Genomic DNA, 24,846 nt, shown 5'->3' on the forward strand with positions numbered 1-24,846 from the left:
GATGTTAGGGGTAAGTTTTTCACACCGAGGGTGGTGGGTGAGTGGAATCGGCTGCCGTCAGTGGTGGTGGAGGCGAACTCAATAGGGTCTTTTAAGAGACTCCTGGATGAGTACATGGGACTTAATAGGATGGAGGGTTATCGGTAGGTCTAGAAGGTAGGGATGTGTTCGGCACAACTTGTGGGCCGAAGGGCCTGTTTGTGCTGTAGTTTTTCTATGTTTCTATGTTTCTGATTCAGGCTTTCTTCCACACATTTAAGCTTCCAGGCTTTCTTTAATATGTGGCCGTACAGTTCCTGCCTGTTTTTATTATTTCACTTAATCTAACTTCCATACTACACATTAAACCTAATAACCTTGACCAAAGAAAATCTGCCCTCTGACTTACCCAGAGTAATGCCAAGTGAAGATTTTGTGGTAGATGTCTTGGGTCTAAAAACATGAGGAGGAGGTTGTTCAGCCTTTAAGCCCATTCTGCTGATCATGGGTGAGCTGTACCTCAACTACCAAACTTTTATTCATATCCCTTGATACCTTACCCAATAAATATCTGTTTCTGTCTGTCTATCAATCTATTTATTTATCAATCGATCTATCTAGCTTCATCTTAAAGATTCCACTTGACATCCAGCCTTTTGGAGGAGCAGGTTCCAGATTTCCAATCCCGTTTGTGTGAAGAAGTGCGTTCTAATTTCACTCCTAAATTACTTATTTCTAATTTTAACTTGTGTCCTCTTCTACCTCATTTCCCATCTCTGTTCAATACCTTGATTAGATTTTAAAATGTAAAAGAAAATGCTGGAAAATTTCAGCAGGTCTGGCAATATTAGTGGAGTCCTGGAGGTACAGGTTTACAGCATGGAAACAGGCCCTTTAGCCCAACTTGTCCATGCCGCCCTTTCTTTTTTAAAACCCTAAGCTAGTCCCAATTGCCCGCATTTGGCCCATATCCCTCTATACCCATTGTACCCATGTAACTGTCTAAATGCTTTTAAAGGACAAAATTGTACCCGCCCCTACTACTACCTCTGGCAGCTTGTCCCAGATACTCACCACCCTCTGTGTGAAAAAATTTCCCCTCTGGACACTTTTGTATCTCTCCCCTCTCACTTTAAACCTACGCCCTCTAGTTTTAGACTCCCCCACCTTTGGGAAAAGATATTGACTATCTAGCTGAAATATGCCCCTCATTATTTTATAGACCTCTATAAGCTCACCCCTCAGCCTCCTACGCTCCAGAGAAAAACGTCCCAGTCTATCCAGCCTCTCCTTATAACTCAATCCATCAAGTCCCGGTAGCATCCGAGTAAATCTTTTCTGCACTCTTTCTAGTTTAATAATATCCTTTCCATAATAGGGTGACCAGAATTGCACACAGTATTCCAAATGTGGCCTTACCAATGTCTTGTACAACATCAACAAGACATTCCAACTCTTGTATTCAATGTTCTGACCGATGAAACCAAGCATGCCGAATGCCTTCTTCACCACTCTGTCCACCTGTGACTCCACTTTCAAGGAGCTATGAACATGTACCCCTAGATCTCTTTGTTCTGTAACTCTCCCCAACACCCTACCATTAACTGAGTAAGTCCTGCCCTGGTTCAATCTACCAAAATGCATCACCTCGCATTTATCTGAATTAAACTCCATCTGCCATTCGTCAGCCCACTGGCCCAATTGATCAAGATCCCGTTGCAATTGGAGATAACTTACTTCACTGTCCACTCTGCCACCAGTCTTGGTGTCAATCTGCAAACTTACTAACCATGCCCCCTGTATTCTCATCCAAATCATTAATATAAATGACAAATAACAGTGGGCCCAGCACTGATCCCTGAGGCACACCGCTGGTCACAGGCCTCCAGTTTGAAAAACAACCCTCTATAACTACCCTCTGGTTTCTGTCAAGAAGCCAATTTTGTATCTATTTAGATACCTCATCCTGGATCCCGTGAGATTTAACCTTATGCAACAACCTACCATGCGGTACCTTGCCAAAGGTCTTGCTAAAGTCCATGTAGACAACATCAATTGCATTGCCCTCACCTACCTTCTTGGTTACCCTTTCAAAAAACTCAATCAAACTTGTGAGACATGATTTTCCACTCACAAAGCCATGCTGACTGTCCCTAATCAGTCCTTGCATCTCTAAATGCCTGTAGATCCTGTCTCTCAAAATACCTTCCAACAATTTACCCATGACAAATGGGAGGCTCACTGGCCTGTAGTTCCCAGGCTATTCCCTGCAGCCCTTCTTAAACAAAGGCACAACATTTGCCACTCTCCAATCTTCAGGCACCTCACCCGTGACTATCGATGATTCAAATATCTTGGCTAGGGATCCCGCTATTTCCTCCCTAGCCTCCCACAATGTCCTGGGATATACTTCATCAGGTCCCGGGGATTTATCTACCTTGATGCGCTTTAAGACTTCCAGCACCACCACCTCTGTAATATGTACACTCCTCAAGACATCACTATTTATTTCCCCAAGTTCCCTAACATCCATGCTTTTCTCAACAGTAAATACTGATCAGAAATATTCATTTAGGATCTCACCCATCTCTTGTGGATCCGCACATAGGGGCGGCTCGGTAGCACAGTGGTTAGCACTGCTGCTTCACAGCTCCAGGGTCCCGGGTTCGATTCCCGGCTCGGGTCACTGTCTGTGTGGAGTTTGCACATTCTCCTCGTGTCTGCGTGGGTTTCCTCCGGGTGCTCCGGTTTCCTCCCACAGTCCAAAGATGTGCGGGTTAGGTTGATTGGCCAGGTTAAAAATTGCCCCTTAGAGTTCTGAGATGCGTGGATTAGCGGGTAAATATGTGGGGGTAGGGCCTGGGTGGGATTGTGGTCGGTGCAGACTCGATGGGCCGAATGGCCTCCTTCTGCACTGTAGGGTTTCTATGATAGATGACCTTGTTGATCCTTAAGAGGCCCTACTCTCTCCCTTGTTACTCTTTTGCCCTTTATGTATTTGTAGGAGCTCTTTGGATTCTCCTTTGCCTTATCAAGAGAGAAACCGAGTTAACATTTCGAGTCTATAAGACTGCTAGAGTTCTGAAACTGCAGCATTTTATTTTACTCTGATTAAGATTCCCCTTTTACCTTCTGAATTCAGGGGAATGCAAGCCTAATCAAAAAATGTCTTCATAATATAACCCTGTTTTTCCTGGTATCATGATGGTAATCTCTGCTGCATCCTTTTGAAAGCCAATATTAGCTGCTCGAAGTGTGCTGCCCACTGTGCTTGAGATGGGGTTTGAACAAAAATGTGGATAATTTTCCTCCCAATTGTATTCTAGCCCTTGGAGATGAAATCAAACATTCCGTTACCTTTATTGAAAATGTCTTGTGCCTGTTGGCCAACTTTTAATGACCTATGTATTTGCTAACCTCCGTACGTCCTGTATATACAGCAATAAAATTAACAGAGACAGGTCAGACTACTATAATGTTGACTAGCACTTTGTGTGTTATGCACTCGTCATTGTTAAATAGCACATCATCTGGTCTTCCATCACCAAAGTGAAAAGTAAAGTCAGAACACCTACATGAGGCAAGCTTGAAACTTGTTAGCAATGTTAGGCAGGCCAGAGGAGTCCAAGCATTGGAGATTCAAAATAATTGGATGGATGATGTTTTAAAGGGATGGATGGCACGGTGGCACAATGGTTAGCACTGCTGCCTCACAGCATCAGTGACCCGGGTTCAATTCCAGCCTCGGGGAACTGTATATATGGAATTTGCACGTTTTCGCTATGTCTGTGTGGGTTTCCTCCGGATGCTCCGGTTTCCTCCCACAGTCCATAGATGTGCAGGTTAGGGTGATTGGCCATGCTAAATTATCCCTTAGTGTAAATACGTGGGATTACGGGGATAGGGGTTGAGTGGGATTGTTGTCGGTGCAGGCTCGATAGGCCAAATGGCCTCTTTCTGCACTGTAGGGATTCTATGACTCAAAGTACTGCAGATGCTGGAATCTGAAACACAATCTGGAAATGCTGGAAGATCTCAGCAAGTCGGACAACATCTATGGAGAGAGAACAGAACCAATGTTTTGAGTCTATTGACTCTTGATCAGAGCTGTTGAAGCTTCGTAAGATCTGACGAAGGGTCATCCAAACTCAACGTTGGCTCTATTCTCTCTCTCTTCAGGTGCTGTCAGTCCTGCTGAGATTTTCCAGCATTTTCTGTTTTTGTTTGAAGGGATGAAGTTTGGTGAGACAAAGTCTTTCACTTCCTTTTCTTATGATCTTTGTACCACTAGAACCCTGCCATTTTCCTAACTATTCCAATATTCTGAGCACAGGCTAGAACCCATGAAGAATTCCTGCCGTCTGCCATCTCAAATTTGGATAGCTCGGTGCCACTATTTCCATGTTGAAGTGTTTGTAGGGTTTGGTCTTCCTTAGACACGCTTTTAATCTGTTTACATTTCCTCTTGTTTCTAATATTGAATACCTGCAGTTGTGGGTTCTTTGTGCATTGCTAATGATTTTGTAAATTGAGGTTATGTACAACAGAAAGATATTTGTAACTTACTCTGTTCCCTTCATTCAATAGGTGGTGGAGCAGTTTATCAGCCTGTTACCGTGGTTACGCCTCAAGGCCAGGTAGTGACACAAACACATGGCACTATACGTATCCAGAATGCTCAGGTACGTTATACAAGTGCAGCATAATGAGAGAGAGTTTGTCCCTCCCATGAGTAACAGTGTCATAAAGCAACATGTGGAAATTATGGAATGGCATTAAATAGCTCTGTAACAACTCAGCTTCAGGATTGTTAACTCTTTAGAACTCTAACTCAAGAACAAAGTAAATATGACACACAGCTAAATAAAAATATTTCACATCACAGCCTACACTGTAAAGACTGGTTATACTCTCAACCCAAAAAACAGTTACACCGGTCCGTTAGAATCAGAAACTGGACAAATGATCATTGAGAATGAGGAAATGGCAGCGGCATTGAACAAATATTTTATATCTGTCTTCACTGTAGAAGATACAAGTTTCAGACCAGAAATAGATGATAATCTTGAGGCTAAAAAGAGTGAGGAAATTAGTATTGACAGAGATAACATATTGGAGAAAGTTATGGGTCAAAAATCCAACACATCCCAGGACCAGATGATCTACACCCAAAGGTTCTAAAAGACATTGCTGCAGAGATAGTGGATGTGCTGGCTATGAGTTTCCAAAATTCCTTAGATTTGGGAACAGCCCATTAGACTGGAAATTGGCAAATGTTCCACCGCTGTTTTCTCTCTTCCTCCTTTCTTAAAAAGTGAACTAAAGGCCAGTTAAGCGAGCATCAACTGTTGGAAAAAAGCTGGGATCTATGAGTAAGGAAATCTTAACAATGCATCTAGAAAAACATAGCTTGATTAGAATAAGTCCTGTTAGACAAATTTATTAGAGTTTTTTTAAGGATGTTAATTGGAGGGTAGATAAAGGGGAACCAATAGATGTAGTTTTCCAAAAAACATTCAATAAAATGCCACAAAGTGATTAACAGGCAGGAGAAGGGCTCCTGGAGTTGGGGTAATATATTAGTATGGATAGAGGATTGGTTAATGGATAGAAAACAGAGAGTGGGCATTAACTGGGTTTTCTCAAGCTGCTGGTAGTGAATGGTGGACTTTCACAGGAATCAATGCTGGGGCCTCAAGATAGTTACAGTCTGTATTAATGACTCGGATGAAGAGACACAGAGTAATGTAACAGTTTGCTGATTATACAAAACTAGCTGGAATGGTAAGCTATGGGGAGGACACACACAGGCTGCAAAGAGATATATTTATTCTTTCGTGGAATGTGGAAACCTCTGACAAGGCCAGTATCTGTTGCCTTATTAAGGTTACTGTGGGTCTGAAGTCACATGTAGGCCAGACCAGGTAAGGACAGCTGATTTCCTAAAGGGTGTTAATGAACCAGATGGTTTTTTCAATACACAATGATAGTTATCATGATCACCATTACTGAGAGTAGCTTTCAATTCCAGATTTTAATAAATTGAATTTAAATTCCACCAGCTATCACAGTGGGATTTGAACCCCTGTCCCCGGAACATTGTAAGTGGTCTAACAACACCAGGTTAAAGTCCAACAGGTTTATTTGGTAGCAAACACCACTAGTTTTCGGAGCGCTGCTTCTTCGTCAGGTGGAGTGGGAGATCCACTCCACCTAACGAAGGAGCAGCGCTCCGAAAACTAGTGGTGTTTGCTACCAAATAAACCTGTTGGACTTTAACCTGGTGTTGTTAGACTTCTTACTGTGTTTACCCCAGTCCAACGCCAGCATCTCCACACCAGAACATTAGCCAGGGCCTCTGAATTACTGGCCTCTGAATTACTTGCCTCTGAATTACTGGTCCAGTGACAATACATGGTGAGCAGTGGGTTAATGTTGTTTGCCTTTGGGTTAGAGAATCAGGCAGGATATATGAGATGAGCTTGGTCCAGTGTTGGGCTCACTGTCAGTATAAAGAATAGCCTCTGAGTGAGGATCTATATCCACCTATCAATCGATCTTTGACACAAAACATTTGTTTTTAATCAGCTTCAACTGCAGTTAAATCAAGATGTGAATGTCTTGCATCAAGACAGTGAGAATTCTCCAAAAAATAAACGTGGAGTCTTGCCAAAGCAAGCTACTAATATCATGAGGTCCTGGCTGTTCCAGCACATTGCGGTGAGTATCACATGTCATGCTGTTCAGCTGTGGGTGTCAGCTGCAAGAAAACTCCTGCTTTAAATTTGTTACGCTCATTTGGACAGAATCTTTTTTATTTTCTGTGTTCATTTTTTTTGTGGACGGGTTTGACATTCAATATTATCAAACTGCTCACATGATAAACATTTCCAGTTGCGTGTCTAATTGTGGACAGAGTCACATGCTTAGTTGAGCGACTACTCCATTGCTTGTCAAGTTCAATGTGGTTCCGTAGGCACAGACTGACTGGCAAGGTTTAATTTTAGGTGCTGAAAACTAATGAAAACTGTTCTAGCCTGTCTGTGTGCATGCACGCACGCACACCGCACAGACGCACGCACGCACACCGCACAGACGCACGCGCGCACACCGCACAGACGCACGCGCGCACACCGCACAGACACACGCGCGCACACCGCACAGACGCACACCGCACAGACGCACGCGCGCACACCGCACAGACGCACGCGCGCGCACCGCGCAGACACACGCGCGCGCACCGCGCAGACGCACGCGCGCACACCGCACAGACACGCGCGCACACCGCACAGAGACACGCGCGCACACCGCGCAGACACACGCGCGCACACCGCGCAGACACAGGCGCGCACACCGCGCAGGCGCGCACACCGCGCAGACGCACGCGCGCACACCGCACAGACGCACGCGCACACCGCGCAGACGCACGCGCGCACACCGCACGCTTGCACATCACACGCACACCGCACAGACGCACGCGTGCACACCGCGCAGACACACGCGCGCATACCGCACGCTTGCACATCACACGCACACCGCAGGCGCGCACACCACGCCCGCACACATGCACACCGCGTGCACACCGCGTGCACACACCACGCACACATACGCAAACACATGTTGCCAACACTGATTGGACCCTATTTGGGATGTTTTGTGACCTTCTGCCTCCAAATGTTGTATCAGTCCTTTCACAATCAGTTGATATTGGTGACCAGATTACCCATACCTGAAATGGCTCTATCTATCCCATTCAAGGCTCTGGGCCAAAAGCTGACAAGTGGAATTAGGTGGGCAGGTCAGGGCCTTTCGTGCATTGGTGCAGACTCAATGGGCCGAAGGGCCTTGTCTGCACTGTAGAATCATAGAGGTTTACAGCATGGAAACAGGCCCTTCGGCCCAACCTGTCCATGCCACCCTTATTTTTTTTTAAAACCCCTAAGCTAATCCCAATTGCCCGCATTTGGCCCATATCCCCCTATACCCATCGTACCCATGTAACTGTCTAAATGCTTTTTAAAAGATAAAATTTTACCCGCCTCTACTACTATCTCTGGCAGCTTGTTCCAGACACTCACCCGTTTTGTGCCCCAGGCTGCATTACATTCCAGCAAGACTGGAATGGGAGAAGGGCGTTACTCCCAGCCTCCTACAGAAGTGTCCAGGAGATTCATTTGAAATTTTAGGGCACCAGGATAATCTATGAGTCTTGGCAGCCCGAGGCAGTGGTACAACCCGCAGGTCTGCGTTCCACATCCATACCACCTCCCTGTGAAGGATGAACACTTGGGTGGAGAATGGTAGAAACTGAAATGAATGTGGAAGCTGCAAGACCTCGGGTTTCATTTCCACATCCAAAATCATATTGACTAAAATTCTGCTGGAACGTATTCCTCATAGCACAACTAACCAACTTTACAAAGTCCTGTGCGAACACATCTGGAGTCACTGGGAGCAGATCTGGGCACCACACCTTAGGAAGGATATATTGGCTTTGGAGGGAGAACAGCATAGATTCACCAGAATGAATCCTGGACGCCAAGGGTTAACTTACGAGGCGAGCTTACACAAACTGGGGTTAAATTCCCTGAAATTCAGAAAGTTTAGGGTGATTTGATCAAAGTTTTCAAGATAGGAAGGAGAGCAGATGGGGTAGATTGGGAGAAAGTATTAATGCTAATTGGGGAGCCCAGGGATAGAGAGCATGGCCTAAAATTCGAAGCAGATATACCAGGCGCAAACTGAGTGCTTACAAAGGTTTGTGACGTTTGGAACTGTTTTCTGCAAGTGGCAGCTGATGCAAAATCAATGGTTAATTTTTAAAACTGTGATTGACATTTTTTGATATCCAAAGAGATTAAGGGATAGGAGACAGAGGTCTCACTTAATGGGGGAACAGACTTAAGGTCTACTCCTGTTCCTGTGTAATCTGATATTGTGTTCCACAGATTGGTGAGCAAGCAGGAGAGAATAAATAAGTGAGGGGGAGTAAGGGAGAGCATGAAGGAGTGGGGAGAGAGGAGAGGGGAGAGAGAGGGAACGGGGAGGGAGACAGAGGGAGCCATGGGAAGGGAGCAGGGGAGGGGGAGAGAGAGGGAGGTAGACAGGAGGAGGGTGGGTGAGAGGAGTGGGAAAGACGGGGAGGAGAGAGAGGAGAGGTAAGCAGGGGAGAGCTGAGACCGAGAGAAAGGGAGAGGAGGGCTGAAAGTGAGAGAGATTGGTGGGGAAGAGATATTTGAGTGGGGGAAGAATGAGAAGGCAGCGGAGATATAGAGATATAATGGTTAGGGAGGGAGAGAATGAAATAGATGAGGGGAGAGACAGGAGCAGGGAATGAGAAAAAGAGGGGAGTTCGAGAGAAGGATGGAGAGGAGAGTGAGGGGGAGGAGGTTCAAAGGGAAAAGGATGGGGAGAAAGGAAGTGGGAGAGCAAGATGCAGAGGCGGGTAGGAGAGGAGAGGGCAAAGGGGGAGGCAAGATGAGGGGGAAGAGAGCAGAAGGGGAAAAAGATAGAGGAGCTGAGAGAAAGTAATGAGGGGAGACAGTGAGAGACAGAAGAGGTTCAGTGTGAGAGGGGAGGGGATAAAGGAGGATGGCAAGAGAGAGGCAGGGGACAGAGAGAGAGAGCGTGGTGGAGAGAGAGGAGAGGGAGAGAGGCAAGCGGGTGGAGAGAGGATAGTATCAACAAAGGAGGGAGATATATAAAGGGGGGGGAGAGAAAGAGGAGGGAGAAGCAGGAGAGTGAAGGGAGGGAGGAAGGAGAGGAGGAGTGAGAGTGGGGGAGAGTGTGGAGTAGGGACAACGTAGGAAGGAAACAGGGATAATAGTGGAAGGGAGAGATGAGTGGGAATAGTGAAGAGAGGGGCGAGGGAATGATATGGAGGAGAAGGAGAGAGGAGGGGAGAGGGAGAGATGCAGAGAGAGAGAGAAATGGGGTGGAACAGAGAATGAAAGTTGGAGCAAGTGGGAGAGGAAGGGGCAGAGAGAGAATCGAGATGAGGGGAGAGTTAGAGGAGGGAGAGGTGGAGAGAGAGATCAAGGGAGAGAGAGAGGAGATGGAGAGGGACAGTGAAGGAGGGGGAGAGAGGGGGGGCTGAGGAGGATGGCAGAAGATAGTGTGGAGAAAGAAGGGTTGAAGGGAGAGGAGAGGGTGAGAGACAGGAAAGGGGGTAGAGTGATAGAGGACCTGAGAGATGGGGGGAATGGAGGGGGAGAGAGAGCGAGATTGGGGAGGGCCAGTGTTCGTAACTGAATTTGAGCATTTTTTGATGGCTGTAAGAAACAGCAGATAATCATTAAAACTTCAGTCTGAAACTTTGTCCAGGACACTGGTCACTGTATGAGTCATTTGACAATTCCAGTACCTGATTCTACAGAGATGAAGGCAGATTTGAAAATATATGAGACATTCTCCCAGTCTGGGTGGCAGAACTATGAAAGTGCCAGAGTTAAAGAAGAAACCTGAGCAAATAAGAGCAGCAAGTGTGTTAACAGTGCTGGGGAGAGCGGGCTGCAAACTTCACTAGACCCTGCACCTCACTGATCAGGAAAGCCAGTCTTGTGACATTTTGGAGGCCTTAAGCACCCTACTTTCAGCCCTGTATTAATGTTACCTATGAATGCTATGTGTTCAATACCAGAGCTCAGGAAGTTGGGGAGAACATTGATGAGTATGTGACTGCATTGAGATGCCTAGCTGAATCATGCATTTGAGCAACTGATAGGTGATCTGATCAGAGATAGGATAGTCTTGGGAACAAGAGAACAGTTTGAAACTGAGCATGTACCTTGGAGTTTGGTGAGTGAGGGAGTTTAAAGTATTGTTGAAAAATCTAGTCTTGTCTGTGATTAGTAGGGAACTCAAAATCCTGTGTAACTGAGTAAGCTTCTGCCAGTCTTCGGCAGGGAAAACACACTTTACTGCGAAAACTGAGCTAACTAGCTTAAAAATAAGGGGTCACCCATTTAAGATAGAGATGAGGGAAAAACAGTTTTCTCTGAGAGTCATGAGTATGTGGAACTCTTCCTCAAGGCAGTGGAAGCAGAATCTTTGAATATTTTTAAGGCAGAGATAGATAGAGTTATATATTTGAGTAGATGTTGTGCTGCTACTGTAAGAGTCTAGTCATGTGTTTAGTTGTGATGTCATCAGTTGCTTTGTGGGCTTTTAGTCAGTCTAGCCCAAGTCTTTGGACAATGAACAGCTTCTCAATAAAGCTGCCTTATTGACTGCAACCATCCCATGTGCTTTTTTAAAATTCATTTGGAGGATATGGGCCTCACTGGCTGGCCAGCATTTATTGCCCATCCCTAGTTGCCCAGGGGCAGTTGAGACTCAGGGTGGCCCAGCGGTTAGCACTGCTGTCTCGCAGCGACAGACACCTGGGTTTGATTCCCGGCTTGGGCACTGTCTGTGCAGAGTCTGCACATTCTCTCCGTGACTGCGTGGGTTTCTTCCGGGTGCTCCGGTTTCCTCCCACAGTCCGAAAGACTTGCTGGTTAGGTGCATTGGCCATTCTAAATTCTCCCTCAATGTGCCTGAACAGTTGCCAGAGTGTGGTAACTAGGGGATTTTCACAGTAACTACATTGCAGTTAATGTAAGCCTACTGAGAAACTAATAAATAAACTTAAACTGCATTGCTGTTGCTCTGGAGCCACATGTAGGCCAGACCAGGAAAGGACGGCAAATTTCCTTCCCTGAAGGACATTAGATAGATTCTTACGATAATCGACAATGGTTTCATGGTCATCAGTAGATTATTTTTAAAACTGAAATTCCACCATCTGCCATAGCAGGATTCGAACATGGGTCCTCAGGACATTTGCTGGATTTCTGGATTGATAGTCTAGTGATAATACACTAGGCCATCGCCTCCCCACAAACCATTGAAGAAATCATAGAAACTCTACAGTGCAGAAGGAGGCCATTCGGCCCATTGGGTCTGCACCAACAACAATCCCACCCCAGGTCCTATCCCCACAAACCCACACATTTACCCCACTAATCCCTCTAACCTACACATCCCAGGACACTATGGGCAATTTAGCATGGCTAATCAACCTAACCCGCACATCTTTGGTCTGTGGGAGGAAACCGGAGCACCCGGAGGAAACCCACGCAGACACGGGGAGAATGTGCAAACTCCACACAGACAGTGACCCGAGCCGAGAATCGAACCCAGGTCCCTGACATTCCCAAGATGGCTCCAGAACGAGGCAACTTCTTGCAAGCTGTGCCCAGCATACCTCCTAATTCTATCTTTTGTTCTCAACACTACATTCTACACTCTCTCGTTTCCTTCTCTATGTACAGTATGTTTTGTCTGTATAGCGCGCAAGAAACAATACTTTTCACTGTATGCTAATACATGTGACAATAATAAATCAAATCAAATTGGCTCATTGAGGAAGAATTTGAGAACTGGCAGTCTTATGTTGAACGATTTTATCATTACAAACTGGCAAATAAGCTTCCAGTGGATATTGTAGTCCCTGCCTTTCTTTGTACCATTGGTAGCAAAACTTTCAATTTATTCTAAGGTCTGGTTCATCCTGAGAAACCCTGTAACAAAACATACCAAGAATTAACTAAGACACTGGAGGACCGTTATTCACCCAAACCCTTCATTATAGCAGAGCGTTTTCAGTTCCAAAAGTGAAGATAGCTCGATTTGTGGCAAACCTAAAGCACCTTGCGGATCATTGTGAATTTGGTGAATCTCTGCAAGATACAATAAGAGATCAGCTGATTTGTGAGCTGAGGAATGAAGTTGTACAAAGAACAAAGAAAAGTACAGCACAGGAACAGGCCCTTCGGCCCTTCAAGCCCGTGCTGATCATGATGACCTAACTAACCTAAAAAAAACCATCTGCCCTTACCCGGTCCGTATCCCTTTATTCCCTCCCTATTCATGTACTCATCCAGATGCCTCTTAAATGTTGCTAATGTGTCTGTTTCCACCACCTCCTCTGGCAGCGTGTTCCAGGCACCCACCACACTCTGCGTGAAACACTTCTCCCGCACATCTCCCTTAAATTTTCCTTTCTCATCTTGAACCTGTGCCCCCTTGTAATTGACACTTCCACCCTGGAAAAAAGCCTCTGACTATCCACCCTATCTATGCCTCTCATAATTTTGTAGACCCTCTATCAGGTCTCCCCTCAGCCTCCGTCTTTCCAGTGAAAACAATCCTAGTGTATTCAACCTCTCCTCATAGCAACACCCTCGAGAGCAGGCAACATCTTGGTGAACCTTCTTTGCACTCTCTCCAAAGCTTCCACATCCCTCTGGTGGTGACCAGAACTGTACATAATACTCCAAATGCGGCCTAACCAAGGTTTTATATAGCTGCAACATGATTTGTCTGCTCTTGTACTCAGTGCCCTGGCTGATGAAGGCAAGCATGCCACATGCCTTCTTAATCACCTTGGCCACCTTTTAGGGAACCGTGGACCTGCACGCCCAGATCCCTCTGTATGTTAATGTTCCTAAGGGTTCTGCCATTTACAGTATAATTCACACCTAAGTTTGATCCTCCAAAATGCATCATCTCGCATTTGTCCGGAGAGATTTAATCATGTAGTTTGGGTGGATTTAAACTGTAAGGCAGGGGGGTGGGATCCAAAGTGGCAGGACAGCAAGTGAGCAGAAGGTGGAAGTCAACAGATTAAACAGTCAGTTGAAAAACAATGTTGCATGAGGAAGGAAACATAAAAAGACAAAATGTGCTGAAATCTGGAGTGAGCATTAGAGATAAGGCTCATTGTTATCAGGAATCTGCAAATAAGGACGGAGAGAGAAAGACAAATCAGTAAGACTTATTTAAAAACCTTATACCTAAATGCACAAAGTATTTGAAGCAAAGTTGATGAGCTGGCTGCACAAATAGTGGCTAATGGGCATAACCCTGTGGGGATTCTGAAACGTGGTTACAAGAGAATCAGGACTGGAGTTGAATAATCAAGGATATTCAGTGTTCCGGAAGGACAGACGATAAGGAGCCGGAGGTGGAGTTGCTCCATTGGTTAAGGATGACAGCAAGGCTGTATTCAGAAATGATATTGGCACTGGAGACCAAAATGTTGAGTCAGTCTGGGTAGAAATAAGAAGCAAGGAAAGAAACACATTGCTAGGAGTAATTTACAGGCCCCCAGACAGTACTTTAAGAACAAAGAAAATTACAGCACAGGAACAGGCCCTTCGGCCCTCCAAGCCTGCACCGACCATGCTGCCCGACTTAACTAAAACCCCCTACCCTGCCGGGGACCATATCCCTCTATTCCCATCTCATTCATGTACTTGTCAAGACGCCCCTTAAAAGTCACTACCGTATCCGCTTCCACTACGTCCCCCGGCAACGAGTTCCAGGCACCCATCACTCTGTGTAAAAAATCTGCCTTGTACATCTCTTTTAAACCTTGCCCCTCGCACCTTAAACCTATGCCGCCTAGTAATTGACTCCTGCACCCTGGGAAAAAGCTTCTGACTATCCACTCTGTCCATGCCTCTCATCATCTTGTAGACTTCTATCAGGTCTCCCCTCAATCTCCGTCGCTCCAGTGAGAACAAACCAAGTTTCTCCAACCTCTCCTCATAGCTAATGCCCTCCATACCAGGCAACATCCTAGTAAATCTTTTTTGTACCCTCTCCAAAGCCTCTACGTCCTTCTGGTAGTGTGGCGACCAGAATTGATCACTATATTCCAAGTGTGGTCTAACTGAGGTTCTATAAAGCTGCAACATGACTTGCCAATTTTTAAACTCAATACCCCGGCCGATGATGGCAAGCATGCCATATGCCTTCTTGACTACCCTCTCCACCTGCATTGCCACTTTCAGTGACCTGTGTATCTGTACACCCAGATCCCTCTGCCTATCAATACTCAAGGGTTCTGCCATTTACTGTATATTTCCTATCTGTATTAGACCTTCCAAAATGCATTACCTCACGTTTGTCCGGATTAAACTCCATCTGCCATCTCTCCGCCCGAGTCTCCAACTGATCTGTATCCTCTGATGGTCCTCATCGCTATCTGCAAATCCACCAACCTTTGTGTCGTCCGCAAACTTACTAATCAATCCAGTTACGTTTTCCTCCAAATCATTTATATATATTACAAACAGCAAAGGTCCCAGCACTGATCCCTGAGGAACACCACTTGTCACAGCCCTCCATTCAGAAACGCACCCTTCCACTGCTACCCTCTGTCTTCTTTGACCGAGCCAGTTTCGTATCTACGTAGCCAGCTCACTTCTGATCCCATGCGACTTCACCTTCTGCACCAGTCTGCCTGAGGGACCTTGTCAAAGGCCTTACTGAAGTTCATGTAGACAACATCCACTGCCCTACCCTCATCAATCATCATCGTCACTTCCTCGAAAAACTTGATCAAGTTCGTGAGACACGACCTCCCCTTCTCTAAACCATGTTGCCTCTCACTAATACGTCCACTCATTTCCAAGTGGGAATAAATCCTGTCTTGAAGAATCCTCTCCAATAATTGTCAAATTGGTTGAATAATGCTAAATAATGGTTCCAACCATTATTCTGTAAATTGAGTTTGTGTCTTTATATACCCTGTTTGTGAACAGAACTCCCACTCACCTGAAGAAGCAGCAGCGCTCCGAAAGCTAGTGGCTTGTGCTACCAAATAAACCTGTTGGACTTTAACCTGGTGTTGTGAGACTTCTTACTGTGACCTCACCTGTAGCCAGTGAGGATACAAAGATTTCTCTCAAGGCCCCAGCAATTTCCTCCCTTGCCCCTCTCAGTATTCTGGGGTATATCCCATCAGGCCCTGGGGACTTGTCTACCTTAATGTTTCTCAAGAACCCCAATACCTCCTCCTTTTTGATCTCAACATGACTCAAACTATCTACACATCCTTTCCCAGACTCATCCACCAAGTCCTTCTCTTTGGTGAATACTGACGCGAAGTTCTAAGTATGGTTCTAAGTACTCATTTAATACCTCGCCCATTTCCTCTGGCTCCACGCATAGATTCCCTCCCTTGTCCTTGAGTGGGCCAACCCTCTCCCTGGCTACCCTCTTGTTCTTTATATATGTATAAAAAGCCTTAGGATTTTCCTTAATCCTGCTGGCCAATGCTTTTTCATGACCCCCTTTAGCCCTTCTTACTCCTTGCTTAAGTTTCTTTCTACTTTCCTTGTATTCCACACTTGCTTTGTGTGTTCCCAGCTTCCTAGCTCTGACAAATGCTTCCTTTTTCTCTTTGACTAGGCCCACAATATCTCTCTAAAAGTAGCCCAATATCTAGCCCGAGAAGTAGGGCTTAGTATAAATCAGGAAATGAAGAGGGCTTGTGAAAAGGGTACAGCAGTGATTATGGGTGACGTTAACATGCAGATTGACTGGAGTAACCAACTTGGTACGGGTAGCAAAGAGTTCATAGAGTGTATGAGGGACTGTTTCTTACAGCAGCATATTGTGGAGCCAAACAGAGAACTGGCTACTTTAGATCTGGTATTATCTAATGAGAAAGGATTGATTAATGGCCTTTAGTTAAGGATCCAGTTGGAAGGAGTGTTCACAGCATGATAGAATTTCAAATTCAGATTAGAAGTGAGAAGACAGAATCACACTCGAGTTGGGCAAGAGTAATTGTGCAGGCCCCAAGAAAGAGCTGGCCCAAGTGAGCTGGGCAAGATTATTAAAGGGGAGGATGGGAGAAGAACAGTGGCAGTTGCATAGGGAGATATTAAAGACATCTCAACTAAGCTTCATTCCTGAGAGGAAGAGGAATTGCAAAAGGGTGAAAACTCATCCATGGCTTAATAAGGAAATCAAGGATAACATAAGGGGCAAAAATGAGAGCATATAATACTGCAAAGTTAGCAGCATGGAAGATTGGGAGAACTTCAAATGCCAACAAAAGGTGACTAAATACAATATCTAAAATGCTAAAATGGACTGTGAAAGGAAGCGAGCTCAAAACATAAACACTGACACCAAAAGATTCTATAAGTATATAAAGAGGAAGAGAATAGTGAAAGTAGATGTTGGCCCTTTAGAGGATGGAAATGGTGGGATAATAATGGGAAACTCTGAGGTGGCAGAGGCTCTAAATCAATACTTTGTCTCTGTCTCCACAGTAGAAGATAATTCTGTACCAAAAACTGCAGTTAATACAGTGGAACTTGGTGAAATTACTATAACCAGGGAGAAGGTACTCAGTAAACTGAAGGGTTTTAAAGTAGATAAGTCCCCGGGACCTGATGGCCTACACCATAGGGTGATAAAGGGGGCAACAGGAGAGATAGTGGATGCATTAGTTATGACATTCCAAAATTTCCTGGATTCCAGAAAGGTTCCGTGTGACACCCTTATTTAAGAAAGGAGAGAGGCAAAAAGTGAGAAACTACAAACCAGTCAGCTTGACCTCTGTAGTGGGAAAGTTGCTGGAGCCGATCATTAAGGAGGAGGTGACTGAAAATCTGGAAAAGCAAAGCTCAATTTCCCCGCACGGTCTTGTGAAGGACAAGTCTTGTTTGACAAACCTGCTAGGGTTCTTTGAGGATGTAATCAGCAAGGTAGGTAACGGGGATCCTGTGGATGTGATCTACCTGGACTTCCAGAAGGCATTTGATAAGGTGTCACACAAGAGACTGATCCAGAAGGTTAGATCCCAAGAAGTATGTCCAATACAGTATCAACTGAAGATGAGCTGGTGTAGAAACAGCAACAGATCAGTTTTTAGCTACAGGCATCAACATGTCAGCCCCATGTGTGCCAGAACTATCTCAGGATGTACCGCCATCCATACCACCAGAATTTGTGAAGAATCTTTTGCTGCGACTAGTCTTTCTTCTGCATAAGAGATTTACACCCTCCAGGGTAGAGACATCCTCTGAAAATCCTGGGAGTACTTCTAAGTGGGGAAGCACAGTCGTTAGCACTGCTGCCTCGCAGCCCAGGGACCCGGGTTCAATTTCCAGCTTGGGTCACTGTCTGTGTGGAGTCTGCACGTTCTCCCCGTGTCTGCGCGGGTTTCTTTCGGGTGCTCCGGTTTCCTCCCACAGTCCGAAAGACACGCTGGTTAGGAACATTGACCGTGCTAAATTCTCCCCCGAACAGGCGGCGGAGTGTGGCGACGAGGGGATTTTCACAGTAAATTCATTGCAGTGTTAATGTAAGCCTACTTGTGACTAATAAATAAACTTTAAAAAGATTGAGAACAACTAAATCCCTGAAGTACGTGGGCAACCAGTGCATAATAGACACCCACCAGCATGTCTTTCCTGTTAACTATTACTGTGTAATGATTCATTGTTTGCCCTTATATCGATGTTTTCATGGCTATATTAAAGTATATTGGTCATTTGTTGCTAAGGGACCTTAAGAGGCAAAGGGGGAGGGATGTTATATATTTGGGTAGATATTGTGCTGCCACTTTAAGGGTGGGATTTTCCGGCCATGCATGCCCCACGGCTGGAAATTGCTGCCTGAGGTTAATGGATGTTTGCATGATCTGTCCCCACCCACTACGATTCCCGTGGCGGGCGGGACGGCAAGATTCCGCCCAGAGAGTCTAGTTGTGATGTCATCAGCTGCTTCGTGGGCTTTTAGTCAATCTCGCCCAAGCCTTTGTACAGTGATCAACTTCTCAATAATCCGGACTTATTGACTATAACAAGCCCAATGTGCTACGATTCCATTTTCTTTTACCTTCGCAAATGTAACATAGGTAGATTCTTGATAACAATGGGGTGCCAGAGGTAGGTAGAATGTGGATTTAAAGTTACAGTCAGATCCGCTATGATCTTATTAAATGGGAGAACAAGCTTGGGGGCTGAGTTGCCGACTCCTCCTAATTTGTCTGTTCCGTGTAAGAACAAAAAACAGTACAGCACAGGAACAGGCCCTTTCGCCCTCCAAATCTGTGCCGACCACATTGTCCTATCTAGACCAGCCGCCTCTATTCCCCGCCTGTTCATGTGTCTATTCAGATAAGTCTTAAATGTGGCTACCCTATCTGCCTCAACCACCTCACTTGGCAGTGCATTCCAGGCCCCACCACCCTCTGTGTAAACAAACTTCCCCCGCACATCTCCACTGAACCTTTCCCCCCTTATCTTGAACTTGTGCCCCCTTGTAATTGTCATTTCTGCCCTGGGAAAAAGCTTCCAACTGTTCACCCTATCTATATCTCTCATCATTTTATAAACTTCTGTCAGGTCGCCCCTCAGCCTCCGTCTTTCCAGGGAGAATAATCCCAGTTTTTTCAATGTCTCCTCATAGCTAATACCCTCCATACCAGGCAACATCCTGGTAAACCTTTTCTGTAGTCCCTCCAAAGCCTCCATGTCCTTCTGGTAGTGTGGTGACCAGAATTGGACACAGTATTCCAAATGTGGCCTAACTAACATTTTATATAACTGTAACATAATTTGTCAACTTTTATACTCGATGCCCTGGCCGATGAAGGCAAGCGTGCCGTATGCTTTCTTCACCACCTTTTCCACCTGTGCTGCCACTTTTAAGGATCTGTGGACCTGTACTCCCAGATCTCTGTGTTTATGCTTCTGATTGTTCTGCCATTTATTTTATAGCTCCCACCTGAATTGGATTTACCAAAAGCAGAGAGGTCATGATGGAGTTGTATAGAACTTTGGTGAGGCCACAGCTGGAGTACTGTGTGCAATTCTGATCGCCACATTATAGGAAGGACGTGAACAACTGGAGGGGGTGCAGAGGAGATTCACCAGGATGCTGCCTGGGATGGAACTTTTAAGTTATAAAGAGAGGTTGGGTAGGCCTGGGATGTTTTCTTGGAGCAGAGAAGACTGAGGGGTGACCTGACCTGATACTGTGCAGTATTGGTCCCCTTATTTGCGGAAGGATATATTGGCCTTGGAGGGAGTGCAGAGAAGGTTCACCAGATTGATACCAGAGATGAGGGGTGTTGATTATGAGGAGAGACTGAGCAGATTGGGTTTGTATTCGTTGGAATTTAGAAGGCTGAGGGGGAATCTTATAGAGACCTATAATATAATGAAGGGGCTGGATAGGGTAGAGATGGAGAGATTCTTTCCACTTGGAAAGGAAACTAGAACTAGAGGGCACAGCCTCAAAATAAAGGGGGGTCAGTTTAGGACAGAGTTGAGGAGGAACTTCTCTCAGAGGGTGGTGAATCTCTGGAATTCTCTGCCCACTGAAGTGGTGGAGGCTACCTCGTTGAATATATTTAAATCACGGATAGATGGATTCCTGATCGGTAAGGGAATTAGGGGTTATAGAGATCAGGCGGGTAAGTGGAACTGATCCACTTCAGATCAGCCATGATGTTATTGAATGGCGGGGCAGGCTCGAGGGGCTAGATGGCCTACTCCTGCTCTGAAGAACATAAGAACATAAGAAATAGAAGCAGGAGTAGGCCATCTGGCCCTTCGAGCCTGCCCCGCCATTCAACAAGATCATGGCTGATCAGAAGCGAATCAGTTCCACTTACCCGCCTGCTCCCCATATCCCCTAATTCCCTTATCGATCAGAAAACTATCTACCCGTGATTTAAACATATTCAACGAGGAAGCCTCCACCACTTCAATGGGCAGAGAATTCCAGAGATTCACTACCCTCTGAGAGAAGAAGTTCCCCCTCAACTCTGTTCTGAACCGGCCCCCCCTTATTTTGAGGCTGTGCCCTCTAGTTCTGGTTTCCCTTCTAAGTGGAAAGAATCTCTCCACCTCTACCCTATCCAGCCCCTTCATTATCCTATATGTCTCTATAAGATCACCCCTCATCCTTCTAAACTCCAACGAGTACAGACCCAATCTGTTTAATCTCTCCTCATAAGCTACACCCCTCATCTCCGGTATCAACCTGGTGAACCTTCTCTGCACTCCCTCCAAGGCCAATATATCCTTTCGCAAATAAGGGGACCAAAACTGCACACAGTACTCCAGTTGCGGCCTCACCAGTGCCTTGTACAGTTGCAGCAAGACCTCCCTGCTTTTATATTCTATCCCCCTCGCGATAAAGGCCAACATTCCATTCGCCTTCTTGATCACCTGCTGCACCTGCAGACTGAGTTTTTGTGATTCGTGCACAAGGACCCCCAGGTCCCTCTGCACAGTCGCACGATATAATTTTTCTCCATTTAAATAATATTCCAATTTACTATTATTTCTTCCAAAGTGGATAACCTCACATTTGCTAACGTTATATTCCATCTGCCAGATCCTCGCCCACTCGCTCAGCCTATCCAAATCTCTCTGCAGACTTTCCGCGTCCTCCACGCAATTCGCTTTCCCACTCACCTTCGTGTCATCAGCAAACTTGAATACCCTAGATTCAGTCCCCTCCTCCAGATCATCTATGTAAATGGTAAACAATTGAGGCCCCAGCACCGATCCCTGCGGCACGCCACTGGTCACCAACTGCCAACCAGAAAAGCACCCATTTATCCCAACTCTCTGCTTCCTGTTAGATAGCCTATTTCTTATGTTCTTATGATTGAGGTGTTCAAGATTGAGAGACATGGACAGGGTGGATAAGGAGCAGCTGGTCCCCTTAATTGAAGAGTCAGTTACGAGGGGATACAAGTTAAAAGTGAAGTCGGGAGGTTTAGGGGGGAATTTTACTCAGTGGGTGGTGACGGTCTGGAATGCACTGCCTGGGAGGGTGGTGGAGGCGGGATGCCTCACATCCTTTAAAAAGTACCTGGATGAGTACTTGGCACGACATAATGTTCAAGGCTATGGGCCAAATGCTGGCAAGTGGGATTAGGTGGGCAGGTCAGGGCACTTCATGTGTTGGTGCAGACTCGATGGGCCGAAGGGCTTCTTTTGCACTGTGGTATTCTGTGATACCAAAATCCATCACCTCACATTTCTCCAGATTATGTTCTATCTGCCATTTCTCCACCCAATTTTCCAGCCTGTCTATATCCTGCTGTATTCTCTGACAATCTTCATCACAGTCCGCAACTCCACCAATCTTAGTATAATCCGCAAACTTGCTAATCAGACCAGTTACATTTTCTTCCAAGTCATTTACATATATATATATATATATATATATTACAAACAGCAGAGGTCTCAGCACCGATCCCTGTGGAACGCCACTAGTTACAGACTTCCATTCAGAAAAACACCCTTCCACCGCTACACTCTGTCTTCTATGACCAAGTAAGAAGTTTAACAACACCAGGTTAAAGTCCAACAGGTTTATTTGGTAGCAAAAGCCACACAAGCTTTCGGAGCTCCAAGCCCCTTCTTCAGGTGAATGGGCCACTTCTATGACCAAGCCAGTTCTGAATCCATCTAGTTAGTTCACCCATGATCCTGTTTGATTTAACCTTTTGCACCAACCTACCATGAGGGACCTTGTCAAATGCTTTACTAAAGTCCATGTAGACAATATGCACAGCCCTTCCTTCATCAATCATTTTTGTCACTTTCTCAAAAAACTCAATCAGATTAGTGAGACATGACCTCCCTCGTACAAAGCCATATCTGTCGCTAACAAGACCATTCAGTTCCAAATGTGTATAGATCCTATCTCTAAGAATCTTCTCCAACAGTTTCACTGTCACTTATGTCAAGTTCACTGGCCTATAATCACCGAGTTATCCTTGCTATCCTTCTTAAATAACGGGACGACGTTGGCTACCCTCCAATCCTCTGGGACCTCACCTGTGGCCAATGAGGAAACAAAGATTTCTGTTTGAGGCCCAACAATTTCATCTCTTGTCTCCCTAAGTAATCTGGGATAGCTGCCATCTGGCCCTGGGGATTTGGCTACCTTAATGCTTTTTGATACACCCAATGCTTCCTCCCTCGTAATGGTGACTTGCTCTAGAGGGTTTACACACCCCTCCGAGACACCGACGATCAATCGATGTGTCCCTCTCCTTTGTGAATATCGATGCAAAGGACTCATTAAGAATCTCACCCATTTCCTTTGGTTCTGCGCATAATTTCCCTCCTTTGTCTTTGAGTGGAACAACTCTTTCTCTAGCTACCGTCTTGTTCCTAAAATGTCTTGGGATTCTCCTTAATCCTGCCTGCCAACAACGTTTCATGACCCTTTTTGCCCTCCTAACTCCCTGTTTGAGCTCTTTTCTACTTTCCCTGCATTCTTCAAATGCTTCATCTGTTTTTAGTTGCCTAGACCTCATGTATGCATCCTTTTTCTTTTTGACTAGACTTGCAATTTCCCTGGTCATTCACGGTTCCTGAATCCTGCCTTTCCTGTCCTTCCTTTTCACAGGCACATGCCTGTCCTGTACTCCAATCGATTGCTCCTTAAAAGACTCCCACATGCCAAAAATGGATTTGCCCTCAAACAGCCTCTCCCAAACAACAGCCTCCAAATCCTGCCTAATCTGGTTGTAGTTAGCCTTCCTCCAATTTAGCATCTTAACCTTTGTCCTTTTCCATGAGTATCCGAAAATTTACGGAATTGTGGTCACTGTTCGCCACATGCAACTTTGATGACCTGGCCGGGCTCACTCCCTAGTGCCAGGTCCAGTTTGGCCCCCTCTCTAGTAGAACCATCTACATATTGTTCCAACAAACCTTCCTGGACACACTTAACAAATTCCTCCCCATCTGAACCCTTAGCCCTAAGGGATTTCCAGTCAATATGAAGAAAATTAGAGTCTCCCACCACAACAACCCTATTATTTCTACATCTGTCCAAAATCTATTACGTATCCATTCTTCAACTTGCTGTGGGCTGTTGGGAGGCCTGTATACACCCCCATCATAGTGACTGCCCCCTTCCTGTTTCTGAGCTCTACCCACAGTGCCACCAAGATTTTTCCAAGGTGTCCTCTCTCTGTACAGCTGTAATATGTTCCCTAACCAGTATTGCAACTCCCCCACCTCTTTTACCTTCCCTTCTGTCTCGCCTAAAATACCTATAACCCAGAACATTTAGCTGCCAGTCCTGTCCCTCTTTTAACCAAGTCTTCGTTATCACAACCACATCCATGTTCCAAGCATGAATCAAGGCTCTGTGTTCATCTGTCTTGCCTGTTATACTCCTTGCATTGAAGCAGACCTCCAGGCCCATTGAGTTCGACCTCCCCCAGCCTGCTCTTCCTCTTAGCTAGCCTGCCTTTGGTCCCATGCTCATCCCCAGTCTCTACACTTGCTGGCCTACTGTTCTGATTCTCAGCCCCAGCCACCTTAGTTTAAACACCACCATGAGAATCATAGAATCCTTCAGTGCAGAAGGAGGCCATTCAGCCCATCAAGTCTGCACCAACCACAATTCCACCCAGGCCCTATCCCGATAACCCTATACATTTACCCTAGCTAGTCCCCCTGACACTAATGGTCAATTTAGCATGGCCAATCCACCTAACCCACACATCTTTGGACTGGGAGGAAACTGGAGCCCACACAGACAGTGACCCAAGGCAGGAATCGAACCCGGGTACCTGGTGCTGTGAGGCAGTAGTGCTAACCAGTGTGCCAGCATGCTACCCAAACGTGCAGGGCACGTCTGCGGTGTGAAGAGAAACTTTCAAGAATACTATTGAAGTGGTCAGTCAGCAGCTGCAGACAACTGATGGGAGAATGGATAAAACTTTGCATTCTGCTAAGAGGCAGTTTAAGTACTCCAAACACAAAACAATGAAGAGAAGGAAGAACTATTTGCAGAAGGGTTGGTAAGAAGATCAAGGCCAGAATATTAGGTGTGAATATTGCAGAGGGCAGCGCACAAAAGAAAAAAATATATAGAAACGAGAAGCAGGAGGAGGCCATTCGGCCCTTCGAGTCTGCTCCGCCATTCATTTTGATCATAGCTGATCATCGAATTCAATATCCTGATTTTCTCCCCCATATCCCTCGATCCCTTTAGCCCATAGAGCTATAACTAATTTCTTCTTGAAAT

General features: G+C 45.6%; 1 protein-coding gene across 3 annotated transcripts in view; it reads left to right on the forward strand.

Moving 5' to 3' along the window:
* LOC144506674 (homeobox protein PKNOX1-like) overlaps window positions 1-24,846 on the forward strand; it is a 211,792-nt gene that overhangs the window by 119,123 nt on the left and 67,823 nt on the right. For all 3 annotated transcript variants that reach the window (XR_013499933.1, XM_078233097.1, XM_078233099.1), the window contains exons 7-8: window positions 4,567-4,661; window positions 6,568-6,699. Coding sequence is in view for 2 of the 3 variants with exons in the window: in XM_078233097.1 (XP_078089223.1) it covers window positions 4,567-4,661; window positions 6,568-6,699 (227 nt within the window). In the remaining variant the exon portion in view is untranslated. The remainder of the gene's footprint in view (window positions 1-4,566; window positions 4,662-6,567; window positions 6,700-24,846) is intronic.

The sequence above is a fragment of the Mustelus asterias genome, chromosome 17 (genome assembly GCF_964213995.1).
Source record: "Mustelus asterias chromosome 17, sMusAst1.hap1.1, whole genome shotgun sequence".
Lineage (NCBI taxonomy): Eukaryota > Metazoa > Chordata > Chondrichthyes > Carcharhiniformes > Triakidae > Mustelus > Mustelus asterias.